Source organism: Pangasianodon hypophthalmus, chromosome 21 (assembly GCF_027358585.1).
Source record: "Pangasianodon hypophthalmus isolate fPanHyp1 chromosome 21, fPanHyp1.pri, whole genome shotgun sequence".
NCBI classification, from domain to species: Eukaryota; Metazoa; Chordata; class Actinopteri; order Siluriformes; family Pangasiidae; genus Pangasianodon; species Pangasianodon hypophthalmus.
The window spans coordinates 19,357,496-19,373,657 of NC_069730.1; the positions used below are offsets into that span (position 1 = coordinate 19,357,496).

At 37.5% G+C, this 16,162-nt stretch overlaps 1 protein-coding gene across 1 annotated transcript; it reads left to right on the forward strand.

Moving 5' to 3' along the window:
- The first annotated feature begins 138 nt into the window (after positions 1–138).
- On the forward strand, positions 139–15,589 carry gng12a (guanine nucleotide binding protein (G protein), gamma 12a). The gene is made up of 3 exons (XM_026946342.3): positions 139–382; positions 12,808–12,913; positions 13,200–15,589. Exons 2-3 carry the CDS (start codon positions 12,812–12,814, stop codon positions 13,323–13,325), a joined length of 228 nt encoding a protein of 75 aa, XP_026802143.1. The 5' UTR covers positions 139–382; positions 12,808–12,811; the 3' UTR covers positions 13,326–15,589.
- The last annotated feature ends 573 nt before the right edge of the window (positions 15,590–16,162 follow it).

The following is a 16,162-nucleotide window of genomic DNA, read 5'->3' on the forward strand; positions in this document are numbered from 1 at the left end:
AGCTGCATTAATGCTGAATTGAAAAGTAAAACTCTTTAATAAGTGACAGTAATATAGTAATAGGTGTGGTGTAGTAATTTATCACACTGTGTAACATGCCAGTCTGCTCTTCTGGTCGCGCTTGTGCTTCTTACGCAAAGTTCGCATCGTGCGCAAACAGCGCAGTCAGCGGAAGGTCGTTTGTTTTCGTCAATGTGGCTGATCGTAGCGTCGCTGAAAGTGTTACAAACTGTTATTATCGAAGTGAAAACACTGAACCACACTGTAGCTGAGGATCTGAGCGCTGTTTCTGGACATACAGCAGCTGGTGGAGCTTTCTGGAGCAGCTCACTGCGTCTGTGCGGATTTTGGAGAAGAAAGTGGAAGCGCAGGATATTTGAAGGTAAAATGAAACTTATCCAAACAGTCCATGGGTTAAGGTAGGTTTTATAAATGTGTACTTTAAGAAGTGTGACTTTTGTCTGTGTTTGTTGACGTGTGGTCCTTTGACAAGGTCTCAGTCAGATGTATTTGGGGTAGAAACCTTTACAGTTGTGCATAATGACCACATGACCAAGCAGCCAGCTTTAACATACTTTCATCTTTATTCATGTTTAACTCCTTAAAAGTAAGATAAGATACTCAGATTTTCAGTTTCAGCTTAATTCTCATAGGATGGTTCATACAAATCATTGTCATGTTGTTTTAAAGGAGTAGTTCAGTTAAAACAAACAACCAACCAACCAACCAAACAAACAAACAGATTTACACCATTTCCACTTCACCCCAAGTGTGGATCCGGAGCCTATCCCAGGAACGCTGGGCTCAAGCCGGGAATACACCCTGGAAGGGACACCAGTCCATGGTGTCCAGGGTGTCATGCGCACACACACACACACACACACACACACACACACACACACATTTGCAGATTCATTCACATCTTGAGATAATTTAATGTGACCACCTACTGGCATGTTTTAGACAGTGGGAGGAAACCAGAGAACCCATATGAAACCCACGTGAACACAAACTCCACACAGACAGTAACCCGAGCTCAGGATCAAAGCAGTGCTACCTGCTCCACTTCCATGCCGCCCGGCCAAGTGTAACTGATTAGCCAAAACAAGTTTGGCATCTAATGTTTGCTTCCTTAGTTCAGTATTAGAACTAAGAGACTAATGTAGTTAAATCAGATTAGAGCAACCTTTACTAACTTCTCATGGGAATAACGAAAATACAGCACCGACCAACAAATCTCACTAGACACACCACAAATGTTTCAATATAAAGATCTTTAATGTGGGTGCGAGGCAAACATGCTAACCACCAAGCCTCCGTGCCCCCCACATTTTTTTTGTAATCTCGCCTCCACCCTGTGTGCGGAGTTTGCATGTTCTCCCTGTGCTTCGGGGTTTCCTCCGGGTTCTCCGGTTTCCTCCCCCAGTCCAAAGACATGCGTTGTAGGTTGATTGGCATCTCTAAATTGCCTTGTGCCCTGAGTCCCCTGGGATAGACTCCAGGTTCCCTGTGACACTGTGTAAGATAAAATAAAATAGTAATCCTAAAAACACATACAAACAGTAGCCTAAATAATATGTGTATATAGCTACATTAAAAACAGTTCACTTTATTAGACATAAAATCATTGATAGCCGTCATTGTATTTATATGCTGAGATCTGAGAACATGAAGGAACAAGTTTCAAAATCGCACACAATGAAACATCACCTTGTGAGTTTTAGGACGTTTTTGTAGACCGCTGTATTGTTCATGATTTCGAAGAACTTGATGCCTTGACTTGTGGTTTTTCCCTGAAATGATCTACAATTCGCACATTGCTACAGCTGTCAAAATTAGTAAGAATTTCAGGCTAAGCAGTGATCCTGCTGTACACCCTCTCATTAAACAGGGTGGTGTTGTGGTGAAGTTCTCAGCTCTCATCATACTTCATGATGATGCGTCCTGGACTAATGCTGACTAAGACAGTTTTACACTTCACATGTTTAGTCAAAGCAGCTGAAGGCACTTTTGAGATTTGGGAATGTATACGTCTGGTCTGGTGTCTTGGTTGCAAAATCTCTTCTCTAGAAGAGGACTAGTGTTTTTAACACACATTCATGATCCCTAGTGAAAAACAGCAGCGCCCATAAAAGTGTGTTATAAATTTCCTCAGACTTTGGCATGAATGTCTGCAATATAAAATTTCCTGAATGTATTAAAAAATGTATTCATTTCTTTCAACCTGTATCTCATGTGGAGTTAAATATGCTAACATGGATAATGAATGAAAGCTAAGGGAACAGTTAGCATGATGTAACACATTTTTAAAGTGATTAAAGTGATACTTCTGGAGTTAAGGGACTTTAAATAAAAACCCTGTAGTTCCACTTCCTTCCAGATGATGTTGCTAGATGATTGTGTTTAACTTAGCCTGTCTTGGCCGTTGCCATTTTTCTTTTGAGTTGTATCATTAGCCAAGTTAAATCTTCAAACCAGAATAATAAAACATTTCTTTATAATTTCATATGTTGCAGAATGTAGAAATATTGCAGCAGTTACTTTAAAAGCATTAATCAGACAAGCTAAACAGATGTGTAACATTAGCATGAGTGTCTTGTATTAGCTATTGAAAACAACAATAATAATAGTAATGAATAATTTATTCATGTCTATTGAATATATTTATATAATTATAGATTACAGGTAATTAAATAAATATGCAAAGCATGAATTAAATATATTTAATATGATATACAAAAGTATCTATACTTTTCCTTCATGCATTCCACTTTTATTCTTTTAGCATAGTCTGAGGAAACTTCTGACTCCTGACAGTTTTAATTGTGGTTCAATCCTGGAACCCATTAATGCAAGTCATTTCAATTCTTTCTCAGCTCAAGTGAAGTTTATTAGATGCGTATTATGGTGATATGGTGATGTTTTCTTGAAGGAAGGAGTCTCCAGTGTCAGCACTTTGTAGCAGTTAGAGGTAAAGCTTAAAGGTAACTTTAGGTTTTCTGACATCTTCAGGAGAGAGGAGTTTATGCTTTGTGGTTCCTCAGTAACATGACAAGCTGTGTTTAATAATAAAGAGAGGCTGGTGAAGGAACGACTGTTTATAGCTGCTAAAACATAAGTGATAACCGACTTGTATTGCGGATGTTTCACAACAGTAAATGTAACTACAAATGGATAAGAAGAATAAAATACTTCAGAATGTGCTGCTGTTGGTAAAATAGCCAACTTCGGAATGGTGATGTTTTTCCTGTAACAGCATGACACTGAGTGTTTTATTCCTTTTATTTTTAGAGAGAGAATTGTGGGTATCTTCAGTAAATCTCTAACACCCACGAACTCCACCGTTACTCACAGATTGAACATTAAAATCTACATATGTACCCCATGTTCTCGTTAAATGAATAATTGCGTAAATCAAGATATTGCGATACGATTTTTGCATTGTGTGTCAAAAAATTGTCTTCATGCATCATGTTATATAAACTACTAACTAGGTAGATAATTAGCATGGTATTTTTTTAACAAACCACACAGTGCTGATACTGTACTTCAGAAAGCATAAAATAGCAAATGAAAATGTTTCAACCCCATTTTCTTGCCACCAGGAGTATACATGTGCACTAAAATTGTGCTTTTGATCATCTCCACATCTTTGTTTAATGTACGCTTCTGAGTCATTAGTGGAAGTCAACCAGGGTGTGATAAGGACATTATGGGAATGTAGTGCAGTTGTTATAGAAGGTCACTTCTAATTTCTTTCCAAACGGTGGCACTAACTTACCATGTTTAACTTTTCTGTGCATCACTCTTAGGCCAGTGTTGGGTCTGTTTCACTCTTTCACCTTTAATCTGTAAGCTGCTGTTTGCTCTTTGGGTCCAGATGGACGTAGACACACAGATGAATGTAAGATGTGTCCTACACAAATCCTGGCTTTATGCTACCTGGCACCAGGAGACAGGAAATCATCGTGTGCTGATTAATGCTGAGTTACAGCACTACTTTATTAGACGACTCCACCTTTTAATGGCTACGTTTTATTGATTAACTTTTAAGGAGATCTTTCATGCAAAGTGACACCCACTAGGAGCCAAGGTTGTCGTGGATGATGAGTGGCTGCCATTAAATGCATTATTGCCTTACATGGAGGCATTGTCAGGACGGAGTTGTCCTTGCAGGTCCTTTTGTTGCTTCTGCTTTTGTCCTTTTGTATTCACCCAATACTATTGTCTTCTTATGATCATATTAAATGTGTAACCCAACACAATTTTAACACAAAAAAAAAATGAAATGAAATGTACACAAATTTTGCTTTATTGTTTATTTATTTATTTATTGGTTTATTTGACAGAGACAATGCACATTAATAAACATTACTGTAAATGCGCCAAGAGTTAGCCAAAGGCTATTTTTCAACTGTAGTCCCTGGGCAGAATGTTACAGAGTCAATCTAAAAACAAAATATATAACTGAAATTACAAAATTATTGAAATTATATTATAAACATGTTAAAAAAAAGAAAAATCCTTCAAAACGCTCCTTTAAACACTACGTGGAACATGAAAACCAGAAACACAGACATGAACAGCGTGCACAGTATATTAAATATATAAATATATAAATGTCTATTTTTAAAAATCTGAAAATGCATTCATTAAACATGATGCATTTTAACTGCATTTATTTAGTAATGATTAAATATATTTATAATTAATTAATTTATTTAGTTTTATCCAGTTTTTTCTCTTTGTGTATTTTAAAAGTGTTTGTGAAACAATTATTATTAGTATGTTCTTAGTATATATTATATAATAATACACTGTATAATTATAGGCATAAAATTATTAAGTCTCGTTTGAATGCATTGAAGAGTTATACATTTGGAGGAATGTGGATAAAAAACAAACATCAAAATAGTATCATAATCTTATTTTAAAAAAAGTCAGGCATGTGATATAAAACATATAATTTATTACAATAATTATTATTTAGCTTTATTTACTGGCTTGACTCACTGATATTGCAGAAAGTGAATAAAAAATTTAGACCACATGCAATATTAGGATGCAGTGTGCAGTCCTATTTTAGATTATTTTATTAAAAAAAAAAACTTGTTAAAATTGTTAATTTTTCAAAGAAAATTGTTTTCCTAAATTGCTTTGAGAAAATTTGAAAGCTAATTATAAAAATGCAAAGCTATAAAGCAGACATTGTGACATGCCATAATTTTCCCATACCCTTAATCGACTGAATCTAAGTTTTATTAAGGTTATTATTGTGATTTTGAAAAAAAAAAAAAAAAAAGCTGAGTCATCTGTAGGTCTGTTAAAGGTTTTTCACTGACTAATCTGCATCACATGGCAGTGTCAAGGTGTGCCATGTACTGTGACCTTACCGAATTTCATAACCAGCATTGCTCTAATATGGGCATTGTTTCCGTGTTTGTAAAGCCGAGCCCTGTGTTAGAGAGCAGGTATGCAGAGTATCGCTTCCACTGTTTTAGGAACGCCGCACCCCGCCGGTACTGGGAGTTGCTGAATAGGGACGTATCCGTGTTGGCAGAAAGTGAGAAGGCAGGAAACCTCGGGTGGCCATGACGCTGAAGATCCTCAAACAAAGGAGCTTCAGGACTCCGGCGGGACAGAGTGGGGATTGTGAGAAGGTTCCCTATCAGGGTTTTGTAAAAGCAGGAGGCCTTGAGGGGTCTCATGTTTAAGGCATTTGTTTTGTGTGAGAGAAAGAAAGCGACAATCTCACAGACGAGCTCCTCAGAGGGCCCCAAATCTTTTGACCTTTTTTGCTCGTGTGGTGGAGAAAAAAAAAAAAAAAAAGAGTCTGCAGGTGCCAGCGTGCCACACAAGTGCCCTCACAACCAGCACGTCAGTTCACTTCCTGTCTGATAACGCCTGAGAAAAGAGATGTTACATCATTTTAATAATGGTGTACTTCATATGTGTTTGTGTAGAACACAACATTTATTCTTTATTCATTTTGGTGTGAAGTCAGGATGTCTACCTAAACACGTCTCTCTCTCTAAGATAAGATAAGAAATTCTTGTGCCAGTTGCTCATGACAATACAAAACGATAAGAGATGTCAGTGAATAAATCTGGTAAGAAACATACTAGTAATAAAAATAAAATCAAAATAGGAATATTCTTTAAAACTGTACAGCTTAACAGTATAAATGAAGTATGAATAACAAAAAAAAAAAAAAGAAATAGCAGAAATATAAGTCATTAAGTCATTAAAACTATTGTGTTGAGCAATGGATTGGGTTTAGTCTGCTTTTTAATAAAAAAAAAAAAAAAAAAAAAACAATGTAAAATGACTAGACAGCATCTACACCTTTACTCTTATAAAAATTCCACTGGCTATGAATATGCATCAATGTGCAAATTAGAAACGACCCCCACGTCCTCTTGCCATCGCAGCTAATCTAATATTAGTAACATTAACTAGCATAAATAGCTAGCAAGCTGCTAAAAACTCATATTTGTAGCAAGTTGAAAGAAGTATGATTTCCCAGGGGATGGAATTATGTGAGGAGTAAGACAAGCAAAGCTATGTGTTTATATGAAGTTATTTATACCACAGCAGTTTGCCAGAGATTACATTTTTTTTTCCTTTATGAAAGAATGACACATTGTTCGTTTTATCCGTTTATAGTTACAGTAAAGGTTGTGTCCTGTTATCACTTACATTACAGCTATAAACAGCAGTTCACTCATTAGAGTTTCTTTTTGAGAGGCCAAGCACCTGCATTGTGTAGCCACCCTGTTGCCATTGTATGTTTCTTCTTCTTCTTCTTTTACTACTTCCATGACTGCACATAGAAAGCTTCGTACACATTTTATAAAATTTGGCACAATGACAGAGGACATTCTCAGCTCCCTAGACAACACTTACGCCACTCAGATGCTCGAGCACTCCACCAGGGCAGATTTAGACATATGCTGGCAATCATAGCTCTGCAACATAACGTCAGAGAAATACGATTTAACTTTCCTCTGATTCTTTGCGTCATGTTGTGTTCAATGGATTGATGCCAGACTTGGCACGTCGCTTTTCATTCACCACCGTAGGGTGCGACTGAAAAAAGGAAGCGAGGTAATATCTCAGTAATGGCTTGACACATTTCCATCAGATTTAGTATATGATCTCGTTGGGAAAAGCACTGTCTCTGGTCGTCTCCTTTCGCAAAGGGGCCAGACAGTGCTTGACTTGTTAATCACCGCTTACAGCTATAGTCTCTTTTGAATTTAATAAATGCAACATGTCACATTACTTTAAAGTCACAGCTTTACCTCTGACTATTATAAAGTGCTGACACTGGAGACTCCTTCCATGCATGTTAAATAAACATCTCCTTACAGAAAACCATGTCAACGATTCTACCTTTTTTCTGTTAAATATGAACTCATTTTTAATTTAAAAATAAAGTTAATGAATAATTTCAACTTGGACCTAATGTGTTCTTTCGGTGGAAAGTTAAGTAAATCAATAACCATATGGCTTTAATAACTCACCAGAACATTTTTGACATTATTGTACACATTTAATATGTTCCTACTATTTAAATAGTTCATAAAATAAAGCTCTACTGATGAGCTCTGTGGAATTTCTTTTACAGTTAAAAGGTTCTCTACTCTGCTGACTGTTGAAATTTCTTGTTCATTCTGCGAGGATGATTTTCACATGCATTCGCTCTAAACTTCCCCATGCAGCTGCGGGTTTTTCCGAGCTGTCGCTCATCAGGTGCAGAGTGAAGGCGCTGTCTCAGAGCCAGGTGTTTACTTCAGCGTCTCAGAAAGTCTCAAGAAAATTCTGAGTTACATCACTGTGTTTTCCTTTCAGTTTCCTCCTCTCGGCCTAGCTCTTCTCGTACACGCTCAGATCAGCTCCTCCTGCTCTCACATGCTTCCTGTGCGCGTGTCTGCGTGTATGTGTGTGTATGTGCGTGTATGTGTGTGCATGTGTGTGCATGTGTGTGCATGTGTGTGCATGTGTGTGTATGTGTGTGTATGTGTGTGTATGTGTGTGTATGTGTGTGTCTGTGTGTGTATGTGTGTCCTTGAAACATGGGCATGCCTTCACACCCCTGGTCTCTTATCATGCGCTTGTATCCCACAGTGGGTGCACTTATTATTTATGGTCTAACATCATCATCACTAACTCATCACAGAAGGAGAAGTCACTGTGACATCGTGACCAGGTCATGTGATACGTATCTCTCAGAGGTCATATGGTATTCTTTCTAGGATCGGCATGACGTCTAGTCTGGTGATGAAAAGTCAGACGATAGGGCTTGTGTTTTAAAGTTTGTGCTTATAAGGAATAAAACACTCTGTATCATGCTGTTACAGGAAAATAATCAATGACAAGGTGGTGTGATGACGCGGAGTTGCTGTTACCACCCCTAAGATGATTATTTTCCAATAACAGCATGCCTTAAAGTGTTTTATTCCTCTTATACTACAGCATTTTACTGGTTGTATTATTAAGCATTATTAAATAAATAACAACATATCATCCTTTTAATCAATTTATGGTTACATGTTAATGTTGTCAAATGGCCATAAATCAAGTTAGTTCCTGTTCTCACTTGAAATTAAAAAAACGCAGTTTGTCACGTCACCGCGAAACTGCAAGAAGCGTAAACTCCTCTGGCTGGAAGATGTCGGAAAACTTAAATAATAAATAAACATCTTACTGAAAACTTCACAGTATCAGTAATTAAACTCCATTTATGTGGAACATTCGCCATAAAATTCCCTGTGTAAGTTGCTACTATAGAAATGATAATGAAAAAAACTGATTTTTTTTTTTCCTGGTTTAAACTCTTATCACTTATTCATAACAAATAAAATTGCCACATTTTGGTTGGTTGCTACGTTATCAAACCCCAGTGGCGCATGTTTTTTTTATCTTTTTCTCCCATCTCTGTAAATTAGCCTGTTCACTGTGTTCCACTTTTCTTACAAAAACACCTCTAATTACACACAACACACACTCCCCCATAAGACAACTGTAGCTTTATGACCTCATTGTGTTTCCTCTTTTACACAGGCCTGGTTTTTGAGACCACCAGCGAGTGAGGCGAGTTAAAGTTGGACTTTTAACCCCGGAGACTGTCGTACGCTGTGCTAGAACCACATGCGGGCACGGCGTCTCTAAATGCACACTTTGTTTGAAGGCTATACGTGTTGAGGCCTGGTGGAGTGAGATTGTAGATTTGAGCTGAATAGTGGTGCGTTTCTTCACTGCTGAGCTGAATGGAGGCATTTAGAAGGAGGGAGACACCCAGAGACACAATGACTGAGAGTTTGTTCTGCACGTGTGTGTGTGTGTCTGTGTGTTTGTGTGTGTTAGTGAAACTTGCTTCTGGGCTGAGAACACGTTGATCCTCTCTGACTTGAAGTTAATAAGACAAAAAAACACAGTTTGTCTTGTTACCAAGAAACCACTAAACAAGCATAAACTCCTCTGTCCTGAAGATGTCAGAAAACTTTGACTGACACTGGAGACTCTTTCCATAAACAGTTTTCTCCTGACAGAAAACTTTCTTACCCTGTGAATGAGCTGTTACTATAGAAACGATAACGTATGAGAACGAGCACGTTACTATAAACCTCTGATTTGTAGCTGCACTACTGTCAGAGCTGCTGTTATAGAAAATTAATCAACAGTTTAAATTTCTGACCAATCAGAATCCAGATTTCATCAGTGCAGTGGTATAAATAACATTAATCTAAAGCAGGTTAAATAAGGTGTATGGCAGTTTTATAAGATTGTTGCACTTTAGCCGTCTATAGAAGATATAACTACGTGTCCATTATAATATTGTTTACGTCTGATGTCACAAATAAGGCATTTTTGCCAAACATTTGGGAGGACATTGTACACACCGTTTCAGAAAATCGCTCAAGCCAGTTGTTTGTATTAGTAGCTTTATTTCATTGTAAATAATGTGCATAAAATCAAGACAATCTGAATGTACGTGGCACAGAATCGCAGCTCAGCAGCGTGAACCTACACAGGAGTTTAACCTTCACCTGTTGCCGTGTCGCGTTCTCGTATGGACACCAGTTTAAGATCTGTAGCTGGAGTTCAACAAAGCAACACATGGACTTTTCTCAGACAATTCGGTTTGTGTGTAGTGAGAGGAAGAAATAGAAAATACTGAAAAAACAATAAGAGGAACTCGAGCTGAAGAGATGTAGCTATGGGTGTGAAGGTGTAGTGTAAGGTTGATAAGTATTGAAAAATTTATTACCTAAAATGTCAAGCGTGTCTGTGTGGGTGTGTGTCTCTGTGTGTGAGTGCGTGTGTGAGTGCGTGTGTGAGTGCGTGTGTGAGTGCGTGTGGGTATGGGTGTGTAGGTGTAGGTGTGGGTGGGGTTGGATGTGGATGGATGCTGATGTATTGCTCAGTGATGTTGTTGAGTTACAATTCTTCTTTTCCTTCACTACAATGCCATTTCATTCAGAATTGTGTTTAAACCAGGAGCTGGCAGCTCCTGACTCAAGTGTGTGTGTGTGTGTGTGTGTGCGTGTGCATGTGCATGTGTGTGTGTGTGCATGCATGCTGACGTATGTTAGGCATTATCTCCAGGAGCCTGTGTTTGGTTAGGGCCGGGGCGCGTCGTGATAATGGCCCATTATTGCAGCCGAGGCCTCATGTTGTTGTGTGCAGATGGACACACACACACACACACACACACACACACAACTTTTTCCACACACCTGCGTTTGGGGATTTGTAGAACATGAGCTATTTTTGACCCAGCCATTAATTTTGCATGACACTAGCCCGAGCGGATGACGTCAGCCCGAGAAGATACACATGCACGGTTTTGTTTGGAGACGCACAACATGCTGATTGTCTCGTAGTGCGTTGTGCAGCTGAGACTGTGTGCAGTTTGTGCATGGAAAGTAGTGATTAAGTCTTAGGTTCTCCTTACAGTCGGTTCTTTCTGTACCTGCACTGATGGTAAAATCACAAGTACACGATTCCCTGCTTCAGGCAGGACGTGCTCGGGGACTGAAGTTTGCTTCGTTGCTGTTTTACTGACTGATTCATGACTGCAGGGCCATTTAGCCCTTTGAACGTTTATTTTATTTTTTTAAAGAATTTTTCAAGACTGAATACGGGCTAGATGATATGATATCATGTCATGATAAATTCTGTTATGATACACTTATCTTCATATATCAGAGATATCTTCAATGTTGTGATCTTTTTTTTTTTTTTAAACTAAATGCAACTCAACAGAAGCATTATTATTTTAAAAAAAAAACGTTATCTATAAGATTACTTAAGATTTTTTCCCCTTTTTTCAGCGATTTAATTGAGTTATTTGTAGGAATTATCTAACAGTATCATCAGTTAAATTCAGTTTAATCTTTAAACAGGTTGTAATCTTTACAGTTTTGCAGCACAACTACTACTTCTTTAGCTAAATTATATATCATGATGCATACTGGGTATAGTACAGATGTTTTCATGATAGTTTTGTCATATTGCCCAGCCCTACATTGAGTCTAAGAAAACATGCATTGAACCATTTAAAAACTGTGATAATACTTTAATATAATCTAATATTTTACATTGTCTTTCCTGACAGTGGCTGCATTTTGCTCTTCAATAAATAATGTGCGTTGAGGTTTTTTAGCAAAGATTTAACAAATACACAAAATGTGGTTAACTAGCATCCATGAAAACCTTAATGACATTCTAATGATTTACTTAAACCATTTTTAATTAATAATTAACTTTCAGTCTATAATTTGGGTAACTGGGTCATACTTTCGAAGTGACCTCATCAGTCAATATCAGAACATAATCGAAATTGAAAATAAAGAGAAAAAACAACAGGATTTACTTTTCTTTTTCCTCTGATCTTCAGGAAATTCATATGATGCAACTTCCTGTTAAACTTTTGGAATACTCCAAATATTTCACAGGGGTGAATAGTTTTACTTATTTATTAGTTATAGAGAGGTCATCGTAAAGGACACTTTAACTCTTTTGTCTAGCTTTTTACTTCATTAAAATCATGTGATGTGATCATGAAGTGTAATGGTGTCACATGAGACAGGAATATGAAGTTTTGGGAACATCTACATCTTTAATATTGAAAGAGAAGAAATTTAACAATCTGTGTAGTCTTCATTGTCCTTTTCCTTTGTATGTCAGCGCGGATGTTCTATGTTCCGGGGTCAGCTAACTTGCGTGCCTGAGGTCACGGATTTGACCCTGCCATTGTTACGAGCAAGACACAGATACGTTAAAGCCTGCAGCTGGTTAACGCAGGTCTGTTACCTAACATAAACATAATTACTTTTCCTAATCATGCCAAAATCATTTTGCTACCACCCTGACCAGAGAGTCATAAATGATATGTTGGGAATAAAACTTTTTTTTTTTCACTTCCTGTTTTAGCCATGTGAGGAATAAAGATGTCATTTGTAGCATGTTGTTCCTCTTTGACCTGGAACACCTACTCATATTCCATTGAAATGTGGCTCTCATTGTCACGAGCGTTCTAAAAAGGAAACTCCCCATGGTGCGTGCTTCAGTGCCATTTTTCTTTCATCAAACACCAACTGCAAAGTTATTGGCAAATGGACAGTTAATAGTTGTACAGTGTGTATTTATTGACTTGTAACTTGTTGCGTATGTGTTACAGTGTTAAAGTAGAAACTTCAAATGATCATCACTAACCCTGAAGAATATAATGTAGACAGTAAAACCAACGTGTGTGTGTGTGTGTGTTTGTTTGTTTGTTTGTTTGCTTTTCCCCCACAGTTGCATGTTGGTGAAAATGTCCTCTAAGACGAGCTCGAACAACATGGCCCTTGCGAGGAGGACGGTACAGCAGCTCCGGGTCGAGGCCAGTATCGAGAGGATAAAGGTAGTAACGTTTTCTGAGCTTTTCTAGCATTTATTTAGCGTCGACTCTGTGTTTTCTGTGATTTTTGTGATTTCTACACACACTTGGTAAAAGCTTCTGTCACTGTATTCCTGACTAATGAGTTTTACAGAGACGTTTTCATCCCCACACACCCGTCAGACAAAGAGTTTTGCATTTTACTTTGCAGTGTGAAAGCAAACCAAATAGCAAAAAGATCTGCCATGAGTGTGAAAGCTACTTGGATTCGTTTTTGTCCGTGTGAAAATTGTGTGATTTTATTCTTCAGGTGTCCAAAGCTTCAGCCGATCTCATGCGCTACTGCAGCGAACACGCCAAGTACGACCCTCTGCTCATGGGCATCCCGGCTTCAGAGAACCCCTTCAAGGACAAAAAGCCCTGCACTTTATTGTAGTCACTGCACTTCACCTTCCTTCGTATTTAATTAACACTGCCACTCGACACTGCCTTAACTCTAAACCTGTTTCAGGCTGCGTGTAAATCCACTGTGTGTTAACGTCAATCAGCACTAATCACAGCCGATCTTTCTGTTGTTATGAATAACGTATAGTGTGTGTTCCTTTGTTTGTTCATGCTGAACTTAATGCATTCCAGGGAATTTGAGTAAAAACTGTGCCATGAAACGAATATGTTCTGGTCTGTATGAGAGTAAATCATTTCGTCCCTATTTCATCACCGTTGCTTGATGTCAAACAGCTTACATCAACTTTAATGTTTTTTTTTTTTTTTAAAGAGAAACATAAAAATTATGTATGCAGGATGTTATTTTAGCTTATAACTGCGTGCGTGTGCCAGTATCTTGATACGTGATCTAAAATTGAAAGTATTAGGAGCGACTCATTTAAAATAGGCAGCGATTTGCTATGTATGATTTACAGATTAGATGTGCTTTAATATGATACAATATACAATACAATGATTACGTATTGTGCAAGCAGTTTTTACTCAAAAATGGAGCGAGTGTTACCTTTGAAAAGGCCACACCCTTTTTCTATTCATAAAATTATACATTTATGTTTTAGTTTTGTAAATTACAAACCACATCTTTAAATCACCACACACACACACACACACACACACACAGTGTACATGAGTGTAATATGGTGAAAAGAAAGGTTAGACTTCAATAATAAACCTATTGTTATAGTTTAAATGACATTGTTCCTTGTATGTGAAGCTATGAGAACATCTGCTTACATCTGCTTACATCATACTGCACTTTTCACAATGCAGTGCAGTGTTGAAAAACACCACCTTTGTCCCACTGACCTCAAACACTAAAGACTCGACTGTATCTTCTCAGATTTCAAGAGCTTCGTTACAACCAAAACAAGACACTTTTAGAGTTTATTCTGTAGGTTGTGATATTGTAGGAATCCCATTTACAGTCAAAACACCACTGACCATGGCATAGCACAGGGAATGCAAGATGAGCTGAAGAATTAACAGCTGGGTGCCAATACTTAAAAGCATCTATGATCCTGGTCGCCATTTTGAGGTTTGAGATTATACACATCAGAAGCTGAACTTAACTACAGCTACAGACATTGACATCTGATGCAACGTATTTCAAATTGTGAACGAAACTGTTTATATATACAAATTAAATACTTACGTTTTTAAATTTTCTGACACTAACTATTACATCATCATCATCATCATCCCGCGTAATTAGCCACGTCAATGGTGAGGTTATGGAAGTGAAAGTTCTGTTCAGGTTTTTTTTTTTTTTTGGTATAGAGAAATTGATGTTTAGGGATAATTTTCAAACCTGACCAAATCGAAGTCATAGATTTAGTCTGATTTCAACTTTGTTGAAAAACAGCATTGCTGAACTAAATCCTAAATCAATCCTAAATCTGAAACTCACCAATCAGAGACGTCGCTTGCAAACGTAACCATGGAAACAGCATGTCATGGTGGCACACTTTGCAAGATTTCTAAGATACTAAAAGACGTCATTCTAAGATACTTCAGGTGATAGTAAAATAGACAGTGTTGATAAAAACATGCTAAAATTGGAAGTGATTCAGTGACATCATTCACAATTCTAGGAATATCAGAATAACCTTCTACAATTGTCCTTTTTTCCCATTTTTCCTCCCAAAAAAGTTTTTGCTTTGAAATTATGTCATTTTCATGACATCATTGTCCATCTTGTAGTTGTTTGGTTTGGTTTAATGAATCATTTTCTGAAATGTCTATGGAGAAAACAAAAGAGGAATTTACTTCCAGAAGGAAGGCTGCTTAAAAAGTGGGCGGTCACTGTTGTGCGCTATTAATACAGTGAGTTAGTGAGTTAGCGAGCCAGCTATGCTCGGTGAAAGTGTATTGTAATCAGCTGACCGTTACAGACTCCGCCCCTTTGTGCTGCAAGTGGCGGCTGATGTGCTGTAGGTGTTACTACATCATGAGGAGAATTCACAGAGTGCGTGTTTAAAACAATACTAAAATATAAGAAGTATAAGAAGTGAAGAAGATCCTCAAATGATGTATACATTTTGTAATCAGTTGTCTATTTGTAATATTGCATTTTTGTGTTTTCTTGCTTTTTTCCATCCCAGTGACGTGATCCCATTTGAACGATTCTGTACGTCCTCTTAACCATGTCTCCTAAACGATTTTATTAAAATGATGCAAAATAAATTATTTACTGGACTTTTATGAGTCAGTCATTCATTTTAGCCTTGAGGTAAACGTGATGATAAACTCTACAGCTGTAGTGTTGTAACCTGTCTGCACAAATAGGAACACAAGCAATGTGATAACTTCAAAGAAATGAAAGTTATGAAGTGTAGCCTACATAGTGAAGGATATTAATTGGTGACATGTAGCACAATCCACGTTGCGCTTTATCTGTCAACACAAACACAAAATACTTACAATGCCAAAGCACATTCCACCTTTAAATCTTTAAACAGCACGACATGTTGTTCATTAATAAATAAATCATTGTTAGTGTCTGCAGATTGCTGTGATGTATAAGGAATAACACACTCCGGGCCTTGCTATTACAGGAAAATAATCAACTTCAGGGTGCTACAGTAATTCCGCTTCATAACACCTCCTCATTGTTGATTATTTTCATATGATGGCATGATGCAGAGTGTTTTATTCCTCAGAAGGCGTTGATTAATTTTCCATAACAGCAGCCCTTGTAGAACATGCTTGTTCTAATACGTTATGGTTTCTATAGTAACAGCTCTTTCACAGGGACTTGTATGGTGGACA